Source organism: Lycorma delicatula, chromosome 5 (genome assembly GCF_047948215.1).
Source record: "Lycorma delicatula isolate Av1 chromosome 5, ASM4794821v1, whole genome shotgun sequence".
Taxonomy (NCBI): Eukaryota; Metazoa; Arthropoda; class Insecta; order Hemiptera; family Fulgoridae; genus Lycorma; species Lycorma delicatula.
This window is the reverse complement of record NC_134459.1, coordinates 126,623,408-126,645,246: the sequence shown is the minus strand read 5'-3', so window position 1 is coordinate 126,645,246 and position 21,839 is coordinate 126,623,408. Positions and strand designations below refer to the sequence as shown.

Sequence of the window (21,839 nt, the reverse complement as noted above, 5' to 3'; positions counted from 1 at the left end):
CAACAGCTAACAAAAGAAGACGCTGGGCTCGTAAAAGAATGTCCGTATAACATTGGAATTGCAAACGGTGAGCTCAGACGGGCGCAGCGTACATCATTATGGTCTCATACGCATGGTGCGGTAATTCAACCCCAATTGGGATGGATGACTCTACGAACACCGAAGAAATTATCGATGTCCTTCTTCGCTACAAACTGGAGGTGCTCCTTGAAGAGAAGCCTCTCATCAAGGATAACACTCAGATACTTCTGAACGGTGACATACCTAATTGGAAGGCCGTCCATCACAACTCGCGGGTGGCGGGTTGCGGCTAGGCGGCCCTTCAGAAACATCGTAGTGGTTTTCTCCGCACTGAAAATCATCTTATGCTGAAGACTCCACAACCTTAGCACCTTACATGCTTGTGTCGTTCTGAGCTCTATCTCGGCACGCGAATTGCCCTCGACCAGCAGCAACCCATCGTCGGCATAAGCCACGATGCGACAACCACTGGGCATCCGCAATCGCATGAGAGAGTCGAACTCAACGACCCAAACGAGTGGACCTAGAACACTGTCCTGTGGACAATCTTTAGACAGGGTCTTTCCTACCTCCTAACTGCCGTCACGAAGTACGACAGTTCTGTTGCTGAAGTAGCTCGAGAGAGTTCTAATCTCATTTAGCGTACAACCACGCTGCTGCAGTTGAAACAGGGCTGAAAAATAACTGCATGAAATGGCCAATGGCTAGGCATGAGTCTTCCCTTCTGACAAGTCTTTTACATTGTGGTTTTATGTTAAAGCAATTTAAAAAATCAAAAACCCTGATATATCTCATTTTCAGATAAATAAGGTGTAATGATATTGTATATATAGTAATTTTATTTACAGCGTAAACTGTAGTTTAAATTAGAAACCCTTGTTTGTCAAATTTTGTATGTAGCTTTGAGCAAGATCTAAATATCTTTGTAATTTGATGACTATGCTGAATCTGCAACTTTCATACTATGAAGTAAAATACTAGAAAATAAAGTAAGAATGAGACTCTAATGAAATTTCATTCACCTATTATAAACTAAATGTGTAGATCCTACCCTACTAAACGGCATTTGTATGTGTGTGTTTGTTTGTGCGTCCCCCTTAGTTTAGCACCGGAATATAGCGATCACTAACAGAAGATCCCGATTCGTTAGTACATTCTCGTAGTGGCCAGATGCATACTTGTTATACATCGATATAGTGAATATATATCTATACTATATATATATATCAAAGTTTTGGGAAAATTTAATACTTTTTAATCGGACCCGAATTTTCGGACGAAGATCGCAAATATCTTGAAAACAGTCGGTCCTAGCGCTCTGAAAAATCTTTTTGACCCTCCTCAACGATATCACATCCGTTCCCATTGGTACCCGTCGGATGATAGTATTTTAAAGTGCTCCCGGGGCGTCGTTTGGAAATTGGGGAGGGGTGCGATGGGGTGCCACCGTATTATCTCGGCAACCGCTCGTCCAATTTTCGCGATTTAAACGGCGTATGTATCAGCAGGTCGAATGCTAACTGTTTAACGGATCGGGTACACTCTTGATCGATCGAATCTTTTTATCTGGAAATTAAATCGTTTAGCCCTATGTTTTGATTCGTGAGACGAACCGATCCGATCTTTTGCTAAATACGGTAAAACCTGTGCGCTAGCGCAGCTGTAACGTATAAACTTATGAAGACTAAAAATTAGGAAATAAAAGAGAAATAAAAAAAAATTAAAACCACTCTTATAGTAAATCCACTAAAAAGTAAAAAAATATGTAAAAAAGAAAATTTTACCATTTAAATTGGTGTTAAAATAAAACACCACTTAAATTAAACGAACTAAACGGTAAAAAATAATTTTAGGACGGAATCTCAGAATTGATTTGACAACAAGCTCGGATGGGTGATATGTAAGATTATGTGAAAGTCATTGCTTCAAATAAAAAATTTGATGTTTTTGCCAATTTTTTCTTGCGGGTGATGAATGGGCTAAACAGTAGGATGCAAACATGCATAAGAAAAAATTGGCAAAAACATCAAATTTTTAATTTGAATCTATGACTTTCACATTATTTTACATATCACCATCCAAGCTTGTTGTCAAATCCATTCTGAAATACCACCTAAAATCATTTTTGCCTTTTGGTGGTTTAATTTAAGAGTGGTGTTTTAACATTTTTTACATATTTTTTATTTACTTATGTGATGATTTTCTTCATAAAATAATGAACTATAACCAAAAAGTGGGCACCGGAATGTACCTATCACTAGCGGAAAATACCGATTCGTCTAGAGTTAAATTTTTAATTTAACTTTCGTTATATCAATTTCCATCATTCAAAAAAAAAATTTACACAAGAGGTAATCAATTTTGGAGACCTAATAATCCCATTCCGCGACGCCACCCGCCAGGGCAACTCGTCTGGAGGGCCTCTAGCTAGGAGGCGTGCCGTAGGCACGCCCAGAAAATAATTGCTGGTTCAATTTCCTTTGTTTGGGTGACAGTGTTAGTGGGTATTACTGTTGGCACAAATTATTTATCAAACTAGTTGGCTACTGTAAAAATATTAAAAATGTTAATTACAAAATATCTTTTTAGAGTAGATGACAAAAAAAAAATAAATAACAGGTCTTTAATCAGTAATTAAAAACCTTTTTAAAATAATTAAATATTAAATAACTCATTTTTAAAATAATGGAACTTTTACTTCTAAAGGGCTTTTGTAAATGATTATTTGCTCCTTCTTAATTTATAAAATATCTAGTAGTACTGTTATTAACTCTTCTATCCAGTAGCCATCTTAAAAGTTTATGAAACTCTTTAAATATGCATGACTGATAGGATAGGAGAATGTAATCAAACATGTTGTGTTATTTTTTTTAACATAATTTTTTTTCTTACAAGAAAAATTTGGAATAGATCCTAAAACCAGAAAATTCATTCAAGAAATCATTTTACCAATATCTATTCCAAAATTAAGTTCATGAATGAAATATCTGAACAGAATCAGAATAGATGAGATGGACTCTCATCTCTGGTTCTTTTCAACATGATTTTAAAAAAAATAATAAGACTTTGGAATAGAATTCTGCCCATTAATTCTAGGAGTGAAAACAAAAGGAATCAAAATCAACTATTTAGCTTTTGCAGATGATTTGACAGTTCTAATCCAAGGCATTGAATTAGCAGAGATTCAAATTAATCTTCTCAAAGAAGTAGCAGACTAAAGCTGGATTACAAGCCACCATTAAAAAAAACTAAAGTCATGACCAAATCTGTTAAACTTTTGGAAACCTTGGAAAAATGCAAAGTATCCAAAAATTTAAATATTTAGGAGAAAGAATCCAACAAAATGGATCCATGTAAGAATTGGGAAAATGTAGAAAGTACAGAGTAAAATAAGGGATCTACAATAAAAAAAGCTTTTCTATAAATACAAAAATAAGACATTATAAAGTAATTAAACCAGAAAGTCTATGTATTGGAATGTTTAAACCTAAAAGTAAAGGAGAGATAGAAGAAATAAAAAAGAAGAAGAATTTTAATAAAATTTAAAGTACCCATAAAAGAGAACAAAACCTGGAGAAAAAAATAATTTTGAAACGTACAAAAAAAAAAAACAGAAAAACTTTTAAATTTGGTAAGAAAGAAAAATTAAATTTTGCAGGTACCTTTCCAGAATGGACAAAATATACTGACAAAGATAATATTCAAATTCTTTAAAAACAGAACAACTGAATTAACTTGATTCTCAGAAGTCAGAAAAAATTTGAGATAAAAACAGATCTCAGAAGTGGACAGTATAGGGAGATTAAAAAAAAAATCTAAAAATTTGAAGGAATATTGGAAGTAATGAAACTAGAGTTAAGTGAAATAAATGTTGTAATGTGGTCCATTGTGGTGAAATAAAAAAATTAAATATTTTATCTTACAGAGTTGATTATTGTTTCATTATGTGAGATTATGTCAATTTATTTATTTACAATTAGTTGAAAATTAACTGAGATTCTAATGTAGTATGAAACACTTATATTCTAATACATGAGGAATATGTGGATAATAAAGATAATTGATATAAATAATGTTATACGATCCAAGGTAAATGCAAGTAATGTCCAGTAATGTAATGACACATTTTCATCAGATGACTCTTCACCATCACTCAGTTGATCATATTTTTGTAATCCCTGTAAAATATATAAATAATAATAATAATTTACAATATTATATATAAGAATAACAATAATATAACATATTATATATATATATATGTTTGTTTGTCCCGTATGTGTTCCTATACCACTCATCCGATTACGATGAAATTTTGGTGAATTGTGTGCATGCCTGCAAAGATATCTGAATTGGTTTGGACCCACTAGATGGTGCTGGGGTGAGATATTTCCAAAAATTGTATTTATGGTCTGATTTGGCTCATATTCAGAATAAATATTAGTTACCTGAAAAGAAATAATTTGGCAAAAAATGGACCCACTAAAATATTTTGAAAACTTGTATTTATGGTGCGATTCAGCTCATATTCAGAATATATATTAATTACGTGAAAAGAAATATTTTTGCAAAAAAGGGAAGAAAGGAATAAGGAAAAAGGGAATGGTGGGAAGAGGGGAAGGAGTGAAGATTGGAAGAGGGAAATAGGAGAAAAGGAAATATTAAATTTTATGTTCCGTAATGTTCAGTTTTTTAATGTTTTATCAAACTTTCATTTGTGTTCATTTAATCTATATATATATATATATATATATATATATCACTCAAATCTAGCAATAGTGAAGCATTGCTGGGTCAGCTAGTTAGCAATAAAGAAATTAAACAAACAGTAGAAGAAAGAATAGATACGAATTAAAAGATATAATACTATTTATTTGTCATTTAATTTAGTATATTTAATAGTATATATATTTTGTAAATTACAAATACATTAGACATAAATAATTCACAAAATTTACTGAATAAGAGGCCAAGATGACGTAGATTTATTTGTTCTTTGAAACATCAAGAAAATCTAAAGTACAAGAGATACCGTTTGTAATTACTTTCTCTCAGTGTAATGAAATTCCTATATCTACATTACTCAAGAGAATTTTCTAAAAACTTGATTTACAGAAAATTTGGCTTATGGAAATACAACATTTTATAAAATAAATAGATTTTTATTTTTTTTTTTATACTAACTTTATGAAAGTATTCATAATGAAAAAAATTATAGTTTTCCTGTATTGGTGAACAACAATTTTTTAATTATTAAATTCTCTATTATCACATGTTTGATGTTCATAATTTTTCAGAATTAACAGCAGCATTAAGATTAGCATATTAAAAGTTATGGTTACCTCAAAAATAATCACAGGACCAAATTTCTATTCATCAGACTTTATTCATGTTATAGGAATCAAGCTCCCATATAAAGAGATTCAAATCAACCTGGAATAACATATATCTTCAAGCAGTATGGAAGTTCAATTTGAAATATATATGTATATTCACTGGATATTTATAGGACTGAGTGTAATATGGATTACCTTAAACATGCTGATGTACAAAATTATATTTGGGTTGATGAAGAAGGACAAAGAAAATTGTATTATACTTTCCCCTGTAAGCTTGACATTGGATGCCTTGCTATTCTTAAGCATGATTATATTTTTTGGAAGTTACTGATGTTTCACATCAAATCAACTACAACCACTCAGTTATGACAGCTAATAAACAGATATTAATTACGAAAAATTTATTAGCCTTGAATCACAGATTGTTGAAATGATAAGCCACATTAAGCTACAACTATAACCACTATAAGCCACAATTGTTCACCACTGCATTACCATATTTTTCTCCACTAAAAAACGTTTTTCAGGCACTTAAAAAAGTAATTCATTTATTTAATACTTTAAATGGCACTGACTACTATGTCATCACACACTAATAAATTCCAACAATATCAGTGGAGCTTTATCAAACACTTTTTAAGTTAGGTGATTTATTGGCTAAGTTTATAAAACATGGATTCAGCTACTGCTATTTCCAATGTGCAATCCTGAACCATCTATATACTTTGTATGTAGAAAGCAGAAGAATACTCACATCAAAATTTAATTCAGGCAGAAACAGCATAGTTTTTAATGGAGATGAATTCAGAATGTATATAATTCTTTGATGTGGTGGTTCAAAATGAGGTTGGCGTGTAATTGCTAAAGCACACACAGATATGGTTGTAGAAATTGTAACCATAATTAATGATTCACTATATGCTCTAACTGCAAAAAAAAAATCCAAGAGTAAAATAGACAAACCTTAATAAAAAAATATAAACTTACATTATTTTATTACTTCTATGAGATTTCCAAATCATAACAGATTGTTGTCTTTATTCAGTTATTTTTATCTTGTTGGATCTAAAATAATAATTATTTTAATTGACTCTCTTCAGCTTTTGTTAAATGCACATTATGGAAAATTAAATAACCCTTCTGCTAATATAAGTTAATAATGAATTTACATTCATTAACTGGCTAATCTGCCACAAGATATATTTGTTCTGCAAATAGTGGCATGTCATAAAAACTTAATAGTATTTAATGTTTGCTACAATGGTTCAGTTGAAACTACATTCTATAGATTAGAATATCTTATTTTTACAAATAAATAATAACATCATATAGTAAAATTATGAAAAACATACTTGATGGTCATTGCTTACACAGATAAAATTTTCAGAATTATTTTTCTGAAAAAAAATTATTATTTTATTACCTATAAAGAATGGATACGAATGGTACAATAATGGGTAGGTAGAGTAAATACTACACCTAACGACGCAGTAGTTATTAATAATGTATTCAATTAAAGAAATAAAATTAATTTAAAAAATAAATACAAAGAAGTGCCAACATAAAACAATGAAACAAATTTAAAACTATGAAAAGCTTGAAAAACCATTTAAAAAAATTAAACTTCAAATAAATTGTCATTTAGGTTATTAAATTAGATATTCCATTAATGAACTTGAAAATAAGGATAACATTTTTACCCCAATAAAAGTAATTTACTATTAAAATTTTGGATAAAATTATTTGTAATAATAAAACATGACTAAATACTAAACTATAAATGACTAAATAGATTAAACTATAAGTAAGTGCTATTGCATTTTCAATTTTATAAATAAAAAAAAAGATAAATAAAATTAAAAAAAAAAAAAAAATAGTGCACCTCTGTATAAAAATAATTTAATACGTACTCACAGAGATCTTACTCTTTTAGTATCTGGCAAAAATCCATTGTTATAAACAATACAAAACATAAGTAAATTAAAACAACAGTAAGTAGAAACAACTTTTAGAAGTTAAATTAATTACTTTTTAGTGGTACAGGATTATCAAAAGTTTTGAAGAGCTTAAAATAAGCTAAAAAAGTAACAATTTTAACTTAAGCAATGAAGTACAAACATTGCTATTATTATTACATTTTAAAAATTATATTTATTTCATTATTAAAATATATGAAAATGTACTAAAATGTGATACATTTTCAGCTTTGTATTTGTTAATTTGTCTAAAATAACCATAAAAACTGTGATCCAAGCACTGGAATCGATATTTAATCCAAAACTATGGTAAAAGTACCAGATACAAACCAGTGTACTTTATTGATCAATTTTTTGTCAATCTGTTTATTATTTTTTTTTTTTTTAAATAATTACAACAAAGTTTTTTTAATAACATAATTTAAGATACTTTTTCTACTCACACAAGAAAGGTACTTGTTCAGCTGTTGCAGGTAGTAACTTATCTAAAATTATTAAAAACATTGATCCTAATATTAAACAGATACACTGGATTCCAATCTTTGCAGGTGCAAGAGGAGAAAATCCAAAACTTAAGATGCAGATACTTGCCATAACTGAAACAAAATGAATGTACATTAAATGTTTTAAGGTAGCATAAAAATTTTTAAATAAAAATATTGCTATTAAATAATACATCAATAAAACAACAGGAGTATTTGTGCTGGTAACCTATTTTTATGTGAAAAAACACTGAACCATAATAAATAGGCTGCGATGCAATTACAGTTTAGGAATTAATCTTACCCATTCTCAGGCTGACCATTCCTAATATTATAATTAATTAGACTTCAGTAAAATCCAGAAACATATAATGTAACATACTATAATGTATTACATGAAAAACAATATTAAGAAGTTAATTAAACACTAAATATTTGGTGTTTTAACTTTTGAAAACAATCTAGTTAATTAAGAATAAAATTAAAATGCACATTCATATTCAGAATTTTCTACAAATAATTAACAGAGAAATTTACATTTCATAATTAAGAGGATTCAAAATTTTAGTTCTCTCTATTACATTTGAATAAATTTGTGAGTATACTAAACAGCAGAATACATACACAATTTTTAAAAGCCCTTTTTTATTTTCTAATGTAGAATATTTAAATATAAATTTTGTTTAGGCAGTTAGTAATGAAATGCTTTAACTACATATTATGAATACCAAGAAAAGATTGTCTAGGAATAGAATGATACCAATTTACAAAAAATTTACTTTAGTAAATCAATATTTATATACAAATACTTCATTTGTAACACCTTCCACTTGAAGGTGTGTAACACCTTCACGTTTTAGCAAAGTGGATGACATCACTTGAATCACATCACTTGATGACATCACTTGAAGGTGTGTAACACCTTCAAGTGATGTCATCCACTTTGCTAAAACGTTGAAACAAACATATTGATGGGATATTAATTGAAGATTAGTTTAAAAAAAATAAAAATCTTCATGAGTTAATTAAAAACATACCAGGATGTGAAGAAATCAACCAAGCTGAAGTAAGTGATTGGCTGAACAGGAATAAATCAGATTTAAATTTCAACGACATTGTTGACATGGTACCAACCACAGGACAACAGCAATGCCACAGACAATGAAGACATAGCGAAGACCATCAACCAATGTAATTTTTATTATTACCATCCATTACCTTACATTTAGAGTAAATGTTGGAAGTGGCCGCCATCTTCTTGAATACAAGCTTCAATTTTTTTACAGCGTTTCTTGCAACTTTTTTCAAAGTTTGTGGCTGGATATTTAATACAGCTTGTTCAATATTGACTTTCAATTGTTCAAGTGTTCGTGGTTTGTTGTAGGCTTTTTCTTTGAGGTAACCCCATAGAAAAAAATCCGCCGCAGTCAAATCTGGAGATCTTGGTGGCCACAAGCCTCGACCGATAACCAAAGAATTCCTCAAAGAAATCAGAAGTTAAACCTGCGTAGTGCGACGTCGCACCGTCATGTTGTAGCCAGCAGTGTCTGTCTTCCTCTTCCAAGAGTGCAATGAACTGAAATAAAATATCCTGATATCGTTCTGCATTGATGGTATACTCGAAAAAAAATAGGACCAATTATTTTCTTCCGCGATATCGCGTACCACACGCCCAACTTCTGCGGGTGTAATTGTTTTTCGTGATAAACGTGGGGATTTTCAGCACTCCAAATTCTACTGTTTTGGCTGTTTACGTAGCCATCCAAATGAAACCGTGCTTCATCTGTAAAAAATAACGAATCCATAACATTAATTCTCTCACGCAGAAATCGATGGAACCATTGACAATATTGTAGCCGTTTTTTCTTTGTCGGGCTCAAGAAGTCGATGAACCGTTTGAATGCGATAAGGTCGTAATTGTAATTGTTTGGTCGCCCGATGAACAGTTGATTTAGACAAATTAATTTCAGCAGACAAACGTTTGATCGATTTATTTGGCGAGGCGAGTAATCGGTATTTGATTTCAGTGACTGTATCTGTATTCAACACTGACGCAGATCTTTTGTGTTCCTTATTATTAACAGAAACAGTCTCTCTAAATTTTGCGACTAACCTTAATACTGATGTTTTGTTATGAGCTGGTTTATCTGGGTACCTATTGCGAAACAAATCTTGCACTGCAACCACTGATTTAGTACTGAAGTACGACTCAACAATGAAAACACGTTCATCTAGCGAAAATACCATCTTGTCTCTAGAAATACACTGAACGTTATGATTGCATTGTTGTTACTATCGGTAGTGTTCTACTGCGTCGCCGCGATTTCAGATGTTGGACGAGTCCATTTCAGTAACGAGTAGGGGAGTAAGCTTGACTTTTGAAATTTCATGGATGAGTGATTGATGGATTGCGTTTTATATGGGGCACCCTGCCTCTTGTCAAATATAAACTGGACTTTTGTTTTTTAAATTTATTAGTGCAGGATAAAAGTACAAAAATATTTTTCATTGCTTTTCTTCATAGTCTTCCTGAAATTCTGCACATTTTCCCCAATGTATAGGAAGCTTGTGGATCCTTTCTTCATAAAAAATTTGAGGACTTGTCATGAGCCAAATGCGCATGAGCTTCTCTAGTTTGTTGTCCGACTAAATATAATGTACTTTCAGTGCCTTCTTCAATAGTCCAAATAAAAAAAAATCAAAGGAGGTTGATTTATTTAAAGGAGGTTGGTTTATTTAAATCATAGGAGGTTGATTTATTTTTGAACTGTACTAAGAATGAATGTACTAAGGTTTCCCAGTAAATTCTATTCTCTATCCAGAGTGCTAAAGGCTTTGTGAGGTCAGGTGTTGTTGTGAAGGAGAATTACACCTCTAACTGGCTGACAGCATCTATTGTTCCTGTACACATCTTTCACTTTGTCCAAGTGTTGGCAGCAGTAGACCCAGCGAGTTGGTGGTGAATGCATCTTCGCAAATCAACTGATCTCGAGGTCGAGAGTTCCATTCCAACTTTCAAATCCTAGTAAAGCAGTTATTTTTATACAGATTTGAATACTAGATCATGGTTGTCGGGGTTCTTTGGTAGTTGGGTTTAAATCAATCACACATCTCAGAAATGGTCGACCTGAAAATGTACAAGACTACACTTCACTTACACTTATGCGTATCATCCTCATTCAACCTCTGAAGTAATAACTGATGATGATTCCGAAGGCTAAACAGGAAAAAAAAGAAAAAAGTGTTGGCAGCAGTAAATAGAATTCACACTACGACATTTGTGGAGAAAATCGATGAGCAATACACCTTGCACCAAAAGATGGTTTCCAGGGCTTTTATAACTGATCAGCGGGTTTTTGGCTTTACAGGGCAAGGCTTTTCACTCCAATGCCACATCATACTTGCTAATTTTGACAAGACTGTGTAGTGATGTAAGCATATCTAATTACATGTGAATATTTGATGTAAAAAATTATTTCCTCTTGTTAAAACTGAATCAGGACCCTTGGGCATTCTTGTTGGACTTGTTTCTGAATTTGGATAAAAAATCTTGAACCCATCTTGAACAGAATTTGTGGAACTCAAGGCCTTTTTATAATGGAATTGGTTCTTCCATGATTGATATTAACTTCTGAAGCAATGTCATTAATCATAAGGTGCTGGTTGTCTTTTGTGAGGTCACAGATTGACCAAATGTTGTTACTAGTTTTTTTTAATCCTATGGTGGCTCTCATTTTCTACAGCTTCACATCCTCCTTTAAATTTGCTGCCCCAGTTGGAGATCTGTGTATTTGACCAAGTCATATCCCCAAGTTACACCCACAGTCTAATCAAAATTTCAGACGATTTGGCAGTATCATTCATGACAAACTTCATGATAATATATTGTGAAACCGATGATGGAACCTCTTGGTTTGATGTGACACTACTGATCAGAGAGACATGAATTGTGAGGTAGCTGAAGCATCCATCTCTTTCCCAGATTTCCACTGACAATTTCCCTCTATGTTAGTTCAGTCATGTTGATACATAAGTAGTTAAGACAAAATTCCAGTTTATATTTGACTGACCCTATATATATCCTGCTCCTACCAAGTCAAGCTACCACCATGTATGGATTTACTGTATGCATCTTGTCTTCTACTCTTCTCCTACCATTTTTGGGAGAAGATGATCAACAAACAATTTCTGTTGTTTTAAAATGACTTTAATGAATGAATTTGATGTTAATCAATTAAATATATACATACTAAACTAAATTAAGTAAAAAAAAAATAAAATTGCGAGTTTTTAATACCTATGAGTGGTACAAGAAAAATGTAATTATAAATATTTGAAACACGTTTCAGAGTTATTTTTATGATCATAGTTGTGTCAGTTGGTAGTAGGATGCTAGTTAAATCTCCATCAGTTGGTATACCATCATTATCATCATCATCATCATCATTATTATTATAATTAAACCACGGTATGCTAAGCCCTGTTGTTTTCATGTCTATAGACAATAAATTCCATTCGGATGCTGTCTTATGATTTGAGAGCTGCAAAAAAAATTAATGTTACTAACTTGTTTGCAAAATAAAAGAAGAAATTAAAATTTTAAATAATTGAATAAAGCTATTTTTTAAAGGAAACTAAATTGAAATATATAGGAAATGTCACTTTTTAAAATTAGTAAGTTGAATCTAATAAGATCTTGACTTTTTTCAAACTTCTATTTGAACATACTATTACTAAACTGTATAAACACAAATTCATTTTTAATGATAGACTGATCTAAATTTATACTTTGAAGAGGATATTTATAATGTTTTCTAATAAGAAGAAAATACTATGATTATTATTACAATCATGTAACATTGAAAAATGTGATATATATATATATATATATATATATATATATATATATATAAAATGTTTTATTAGTAAATTTAGTTCAGTTTGTCATTAATTTTTTGCATAATCTTTACTACTGACCACATGAACAAAAATTTTGAGAAAGCAGTTTTATTACTATACATGTAGATAATACACTCCAGCTACTCAGCTCAATTTTTATTTCAAATCCTTCTAACAAAAAAGAAATTATAATTTGTAGGTGGTACTATAAAAATAATACTTTACAATATTAAAACAAAAAAGAAACATTATAATAGTAATGATTATTCATCAATTTATTTGTTATTTTATATAATTAAATGGTTCTGAAGGTTTACAGGTACAGTACAGGCGTGTTCTGGGAAGATGAGTAAATAGTTAAAAGCATGTATACCACTCCAGACACACTAACCTATCATATACCATTTATTTCAGTTCATGTAACTCCTTCTGGAATGACCAATCAAAATTTTCTTTTAAAAATATTGATAATGCACTCAGTTCTTACATTATAAAATCTTAAATCATGATTTGGTGTTCAAATTTTATTCTATGAATCAAAAAATTCTACTTAATGCATAACTGTACTATATTAAATGGAACAAAGTGCTAATAGTATTAACTATACAAATAGCAATTTACATATGTTTAATGAATTCTGATGTCATATAAGTTTCAGTGGGAGGTTTTCCGCAATTTTGAACTAAGTACTGCACTTTTTCAACATGCAATTTTTGGTCTTTCACTTACTATCATAGTAATTTAGGGAGATAGTAGTCAATTATACCATTTCTTGTAATGCCATACACTTGTATGTACTCATACAAGGATCATTCAAAGTAAAGATTGTTTGCACATGCAACTGTTTGCATGTGCCAGTGCAGGTTACCATCAACAACAAAGCAACAAAGCAAAGCCAGCTAGCTAGTTGACTGTTTTATTAGCCAGTTTGAGTCAAGTTTCATATCTGTAAATAATTTATTACTATTTTTCTGACAATTTAAAATGCAAATAATACAGAAACTTACCAAATGTGAAATTTAAAGTATGATTCAGTTTTTAAGTACAACAAAATGGTTGTAGAGATTTTTAGGCAAAGAATCATTGAGTATGGTAACAGTGATGAAACAAGTGTTAGACAATGGTACTCATGTTAATCATGTTAAATGAAGGAAAATAGAATTTTCATAAAAAAGTTTACTCAAGATGACTTGGCCTTCACTTGTAACTGAAGAAATAAAGCAAAAATTAGACTTTTAAACTCATAAGCATTTCATATTAATATTATCAGAAATTATTAATAATGATCAATACTGTAATAATTAATTTTGTTCAATAGTTATCTATACTCATCAATAGTAAATACAGTCCATTAATTGTGCTGCACATTTCCTAAGATTGACCTAACAAAAACTGTTAGAAAATATCTGAGAACAAAAAATTTTGGACTAGTAGTTCCATGACTGCTGTCTGAAGAAAACAAGAAAGAGTGAGTGGGAGTTGCCTTGACATTTGTCAACTGATACAAGCAACGAGGCAATGAATTTATTAACCATATTATTATTATCTGTGATATGGATCTGTCATAAAATTATTGAAAGTTATATTGTGAGTTAAATGAGTGGTATCATTTAGGAACTCCTAATAACTGAAAAAAGTAAGGTACATTCAAATATTGTGGGCTTTTTTTTGAGACTGGAAAAGCACCTTACTTGTTTTTTTAAAAAGTGAAATAACAATAAACTCATAAGCTAACTGATAAAACACTTAACTGGTGCTGTTATGCAATATAAAACAAATAATGTGGCCTACTGTCAAGCAGCATTGTTTTATTTCATGATTTCTTGTATTCAGTTGCAACAATTAGAAATTAGGTATTCAAATACCTAACATACAGCCTGAACTGGCCTCCAGTGATTTTTATTTGTTTTCCAAACTAAAAGAATTTTCAGTCACTAGTCATTTTGGAACCAATGATGAGTTAAGAAATGAATGACTCTCAATGAATGACTTGCAAAACTAATTTTGGATTTACATGATGATAGAATAGAAAATATATTGTATGCTGTTCTTAAACTTAAATGGTGACAATGTAAAAAAAAAAAAATGATTTGTTGAAAGTATAATATAAATACTTTTAAATTGTTACTTGTTTTAAATTTAGTACAGCTAAATGTTCTTTACTTTTTGGATCATCACCAAAATAAGATTATCTGCCTTGATGCAGTAGGTCCCTAGCATTATTTTTTCCATTCTTTTCTACTTCCAGCTTGGGTTCTTCCGAGCTCCCATTTCATTTTACATTATTTATAATAATTAATCTCTTTTCTTTGTACGTTTTACTGATCCTTACATTCACTATTAATCCTTCTCCTCTCATGATACATTACAGACAATCAACTTTCTTACTCTGAATTGTATTTTTGCTTCTGTTCTCATTCATTCTTTTTATTTGTCACTCTGTCAATCTAATTTTCTACAATAAATTCCATCCCCATATTATTATTATTATTATTATTATTATTATTATAATTATTATTAATGTATGTCAACATTTTAACTTTATGGATAACTCTAAAATATTTATATATATATATATATTCATATATTTAAAAGTTGATCAAAGCCATTAATACTGTAGAAATAGGAAAACAAACTTATTTATCAATATATTTAGTAAGACAGTAATAGATAAAAACATATTGAACATTCTGAAATACAAACTTCTGTAACTACAAACTTTATCAAATTTTGTATTAAAATAATTTCAAAACATTTTTTGTCATCTTTGCAAGCATAATCTGTGACTGACTGTTGTTCTCATACTGGCATGAACTGATTGATGTTAATGCTTTCATTGGTTTGAATTAGCAGACATGCATTTAGAATACAGTTAAAAAATATGTGGGATTTGAAATATGTTTATTTATTTAGTATGTTGTTGGATGTTTTATATGTTGATGCTACTTTATTTCATAATGTTCAGGTGTGTTAAGTTGTGAATTTATAACCGTTCCATAGCAGCAGTTATCTCAGAGTCACAAATCATAGATTCACTAACACTGATAAGAATCTTGATATTCTACAACATATATGCAGAATAGGAAAAAAAAACTATAAACAAAATAAACAGATACATTTAAATCTCATACACTGCATTCTAAATGTGTATCAGCCTAATTAAAAAACTAACATCATAAGCTTATCAATCCCATTGCAAGAACAGCAACACCAGTCACTGAAGATGGCTGCAGAGACGACTGAAAATGTACTGAAGTAAATTTTTAAAAACATGTTATTATAAAATTTTATTCTGTTTATTTTTGCTTAAGTAATAATTTTAAATTAACATGAATATAATCATCATGGTAAAAATGTAGCAAATATTGCAACAAATTAACAAATATGGACAGTTACCAAATAAATATTTACAGCAGGCATAATATCACAGAAGGACCATAGACAAAGTGTTCAACTGTATTCCTTTCAATCTAGTGATTTTAATACATTTGAAACAACCAGGGAGGAGCATTTTGGGAATTGAAGTATGAAAGATAAAATACTAATGGTCAAAACCACATTTTTTTTAACAAACTGTATTCCATAGATTACCATAATCAAAAATACTGGCTACAGTTTCATTGTATGCAATGGCATTTCTAACTGGCTAAAAATAGCTCTGTAGTCAATGCCATTTAAAATTTTCAATAAAGAAAAATCATTTTAGTTCTGTTCCAAACACCAAAACTTCAGAAAAAAAAAATCAGTCATTCAGAGACCATGCAGCTGTTGAAACAGATCAATACAGTAAGTAAGAAAACATATTTTGTATGCAAGTTTTATTAATACTGAAAAAAAGACTTATTAAACAAAAACCTTATACATCATAACAAGAAATTAAGTATTATTATATACTGGAGATATATTACAGTATTGTGGAAATTCATCTGAACACTGGGAATTTTTTTGTTAATTTCTAAGTTATGGCTGCACTGTTTGACTACACCCATTCTTTAACTCATGCGTGTAATGTGTGCCTATGGTTCGTTGGTTATTTAGCAATGACAAATAGCTTCTGAGTGTGGTGTTGGACTAGGAACAGTGAATATTATTTTAAAACAATTTAAAGGAACTGGTTCCTTTTCACCTGAAAGAAAAGGCAAATCTGGTTGTAAAAGAAAAACTACCGCAACTCAGGAATGGACATTAATGAGAAAAAGGTAAATTTGATCCAAAATTATCTGCTGTGAGCTTAAATCAAGAATTAGCAGCCAGTGGAACAGATTTACACATGACAACTGTTAGACGACTTCTTGCAGTTGGATGGAAAGTTCATTGGATAGCTAAAAAGCAGCTTTTAAAAACAGCAATGTGCAAAAAAAAATCTTGTGGACCAAAATATATGCTGACAATATCAGAAAAGACTGGAAAAATGTTATTTTTTCCTACAAGTTACACTTTTATGTTCAGGGGCAAAGGGTTCCATTTGTAAGAAAAACATCATATGAAAATACATCACCGGCACATATCCAACAATCAGTTGAAAAAACAATCCGTATCCAACAAAAAACATTCCCAGAAAAAATGTTTCGGGGTTGCTTCATATTTGAAGACCCTTGTTCATTACTTCCAGTAGATGGTATGTTGAAAAGTGATGATGTATCAAGATTCTGAAGGAAAGCGTTGTGATAAAACTTGAAAATAAATTACCACAAGGCAACAGAATATTCCAACAAGATTTGGCGTCATGCCAGACTGCCAAAAAAGTGAAACAATTTTTCACTAAAATAGTGTTTCTGTGGCCAGACAACTTCCCGGATTTAAACCCAATTGAAAATCTTTGGACAATAATCAAAAAATGACTTTCAAAAATGAATTGTAACACAAAAATTGACCTCATTAAAGCAATAATATCAGTATGGTTTCATGATGAAGAAATAAAAAAAAACCTGTGTGGTACACTTGTTGAATTGATGCCAAATTATATATATGAAGTGACTAAGAATAAAGGAGAACATATTTTAATTACTAGATATTCACTAATTGGACAAGCATGATTTTTTTTTATAATTAAAGTTACTTTTTATTAAATAACATCTGTGTTCAAATTAATTTGCACACTACTGTAAAATAATTATACCTCTGTTCCATTTTCTGCCATCTCCAATTTTAAGAAATTTTTTAAAGCCCAGAATCCTAGCTTTAATTCACATGTATGCTGATCCCAAGGCCAAGAACTCAGATCCAGTTTACAGTGTGCCTGCAGTCGAGTTCTTGGAACCCATAACACCTCACCTTCAGAACTGACAATAACTCTTGATATTCCAAATATATCAGTTCCATGACCAACTGAACTAAAAATTTAAAAAGCTATGTAAACGTTATGACATCAAAAAATTATTTAATGCAATATTATATCATACTATATCTATAAACAATAAATTAAAAATCAGTTTTGTTCAAAGGAGATTAACTTACAGAGTTTTTTCAGGTTTAAAATTAGTAGTAAACATAAAGGGGAACAGGGGGCTTTCACAGTTCATTAAAAAAATTGGTTGAGTTTTCAATAATGAAAAGATATAACTTTTCCTGAACAAATATATAATTTTATAATTTATTTGGCATCTCTATACCATTAAGTGATTTTATAATAAGGAAGTTGTAATTTATTTTAAATTATAAAATAGATAGTATATTATTTAATTCTAGGGATCAAATTGTAGTTTTCTGATATTTTAGGGACTTTAATAATGCACATATTCATATATTTATAACAATAAAATCTTAAAGAAAATATGCAGATTGAACTATGCCTAGCCTAATAATTATTTTTCTTAGAAAACTTATAATTATTTTTTTATTATCTTATTAAAACTTATCTTATTTTAATTATAATTCTTTTAAAACACTCATTGATTTTATCATTTTACTTCTCATTTTTATTTTGATTTTCAGGAACAGGTGCATCCTGGTGGAAAGAGTGCAACAAATATGCTTCCAATAAGTTAAATATTTAAAGCAGTTGAAGAGTTAAATAAACAAAAGAAATCTGTGATGAAAAATTGGAAATACTAACAAATAAAATAACTTCTTGCATTTAAGGTTCCTTAATAGTTAATATATGATCTGTAAGACAATTATTTCTATCTTATTAAAGTTATAATTTCCTCCTAGAGTAAAATCTTTAACAGAGAATCTTTTTGGATTCTTTGGATCTTAGTTTTAATGTTAGAGGAAACCTTTTTATATCTAGCTATTGAGATGGTACACAGATTAGCATCAATGTTTAGAAATCTTTAAACTCAGTTATATACATGCCAGTGGTGAAAACTAATTTAAGTAAAAGCAATTTATTATTATTTTCTTTTTGTTAGATGTAGATTTAACAAAAGGTACTGCTCATCGGCAGGATTTGAAACTTTAGTGGCTTACAATAGGCATCGTAGCATATTTTCTTTTGATTATCTATGACAACATTTCCCCTCTCATAGAAATCTTAATTTCCCAATTATGTCTCATTAATATCAAGTATCCAAGACTCTCTTCGCACAATCTATATCCAGTTCCAGTATTTTGTAATGAATGAAGGAATTTTCCTGGTTACAGTTTGTAATAATATACAACAACATGTAATATACTACAACATGTTTGTAATAATATTTAACCTACTCCGTATATTCAAAAGCATTGGTTAAGTTTTCTTATTTAAAATGTAGTTTCACTTCTGCCTGTACTTGCCAATTACAAAGAAAACACTGCCTCTCAACTAGACTATTTATAGTATTTCATAAAAAAATAAAAATATTTATATTAATTGAACTTGCAACATTTACTATCATCCCAACTAATTATGACTTACTTAATTTGAGGCAGATTTATTCATAGCTTTTCTAAACAAAATCAATTACAACTTGCAGTCTTTTACTCGCTACATCATGTACACATTCATATACACAGACACTCATGATTCTGTAAGTGGAAAATTCTATATTATATTGTTTTAGTTACATTTTTATGTAATAGCCAGTACCCTGGCGACATTTATTTTACATAATTATCACTGAAATTCAATCCAGTTAATTAATAACGATAACTAATTTTACTAATGTGTTTTTGAAAAGATAATGAATTCAAAGAAATTATATTATCATTCAATTTCATTTTATTAAAACTAAATTAATTTCTAGTGTGAAACATTTCAGATTTGAAGGTCAAGGAGAAAGCAATTTATTTCTTTATCATAGCTTTCAAGTAGTTTCTGGTTAAACTTATTCAAAATATTTTCAAGACCTACTTCACACTCATTAAAAAAATCTAATATTATTATTAGCATTTTTGTAATTATTATTAGAATTGTCATGAAGACGGAGATATTAGTAGCAAGAAGCAAGTCTTTTTAATAACCTGAACATTTAATAAAAACATTTTCAGTTCAAATGATCTCTTTTGTTTGTTATTAACTTACTTGTATAAAACAAGTTCAGGTCGCCAAATTTCTCCATGTATTAGTTGAAGACTTTTCATTTCTCCATATTTATTTGGATCCCACTTTAGTTTTTCATCTTTCCAAGTCTGTAAAAAATTTAGTAATATTTGAAATGTTCTACATTCCTTCAAAAGCAGAATATGAGAATACTTTTTAAGTAGGAACAAAATAAAATAGTAATAATCCATCATAAGATAAATTATTTCATCTAATTTTATGTAATTTAATAAATCATTTAATGTTAATTAATAATTTCAGCTAATTTAATTATAAATACATAAAACAAAACAATGATAATATTTGTTAATAATGAATTTGAAAAATAAAGTTAAATCTCTATTCTCTTCCATCAGTTAAATCTTTATTATCTGCTGTCAAACTTGTTAGAAAGATTTATAGTATTTTTAAACAAAATATTTTAATAAAACATTTTTCTGTGTAGTTTTTGGCATATTAAGATTTTAATGTAAAAGTTGATTGCAAAAAATGTTCTAAAATGAAGCCATAAATAGATTAATATGAATAAATTTATAAAAGAGGAATAATTATTATTTATCTAATTTTATAAGAAAGTGGTAAAAGGTTCAATGAAAACTCTGACAAACATTCAACAGGTTCTTTGATCAGGTTGACAATATATGATGACACTTAAAAATTTTAAACAAATTTAAATGTTCTCAAAAGGTATGCGATTTTAGGTAAATTTTTTTGCAGCTAATTAAAAAGTTCTTCCATCAGTGAAGTTACAATAGCAAACTTCACTGATGAATTAGCTCTCTTATTACCTTCATAAGAAATCCATCATAGAAATCTTCTAGAAGCAGAAAATCCATCAATTTTGAAAGTGAGTCATTAATATTTAAAAAAGATATTAAAAGTTTATTTGTATTCAAATATATGACAGCATGTACAAATTGAATCTAGTTAAACATTTTTTTTTGTTAATGAGGACTCAAAGAAATCCATAGTTTTCAAATGAATCCTGAATATATCATTTCTAATTGGTAAATCTTCTTAAGACTTTGCTGAACAGTTTTAGCCGGCACAATGCTAACCACAGATTGAGTGAGATTGTAGAGATCAAAAAGAACAAGGCACTTTTTTGAGTTCCATCTGAGTACTATTATTTTGAGGTTCTAGAAGTCTTTTAAGTTATTTCAGAATCAGTAAAATTAATTACTGATTTAAGTAACATATTTTAAGTGCTGCAAATTCCAGGAATATGTTAATATGTCAACAAGCACATTTAATTTCTAGACAGAGGTATGGGATCAGTGAGTCATCTAAAAAATTGTGATTGCATCTAAAAAATTGTAATATATTATCCTGAAAATGACTTACTTATACTAGTAATACGAGGGTCATTCAATAATTAAACAGACAAATAGTTGTGGAGCAAAAGTGGTTTATTAAATAAATATAATTTTTTTGTATAATTTTCCATGTAATCCCCACCAACTTCTCTGCACTTGTTCCACCTTTTTACAAGTCTTCTCATCCTCTCAGTGAAGAATTCCTTACCTTGATCTTGAAACCAGTTTTATATTTTTTTCTTTACTTTGTACTTTTTTCTCTTCATTGTCGTTGAACTTGATGCCACGCAAAGCTTCTTTCATTGGACCAAACAGAAAAAATTTGAAGGGCCAAGATCAGGGCT

General features: G+C 29.7%; 1 protein-coding gene across 1 annotated transcript in view; it reads right to left on the bottom strand.

Annotated features, from left to right (window-relative positions):
- Nucleotides 1-3,931: 3,931 nt before the first annotated feature.
- Nucleotides 3,932-21,839, bottom strand: part of LOC142325355 (neuronal acetylcholine receptor subunit eat-2-like) — a 40,282-nt gene continuing 22,374 nt past the window's right edge. Inside the window, exons 6-11 of the mRNA XM_075367015.1 lie at nt 20,162-20,268; nt 17,837-18,050; nt 12,116-12,359; nt 7,780-7,932; nt 6,115-6,287; nt 3,932-4,199 (exon numbers count right to left, since the gene is read on the bottom strand). Of these exons, the coding sequence (XP_075223130.1) occupies nt 4,047-4,199; nt 6,115-6,287; nt 7,780-7,932; nt 12,116-12,359; nt 17,837-18,050; nt 20,162-20,268 (1,044 nt within the window). The 3' untranslated portion in view covers nt 3,932-4,046. The remainder of the gene's footprint in view (nt 4,200-6,114; nt 6,288-7,779; nt 7,933-12,115; nt 12,360-17,836; nt 18,051-20,161; nt 20,269-21,839) is intronic.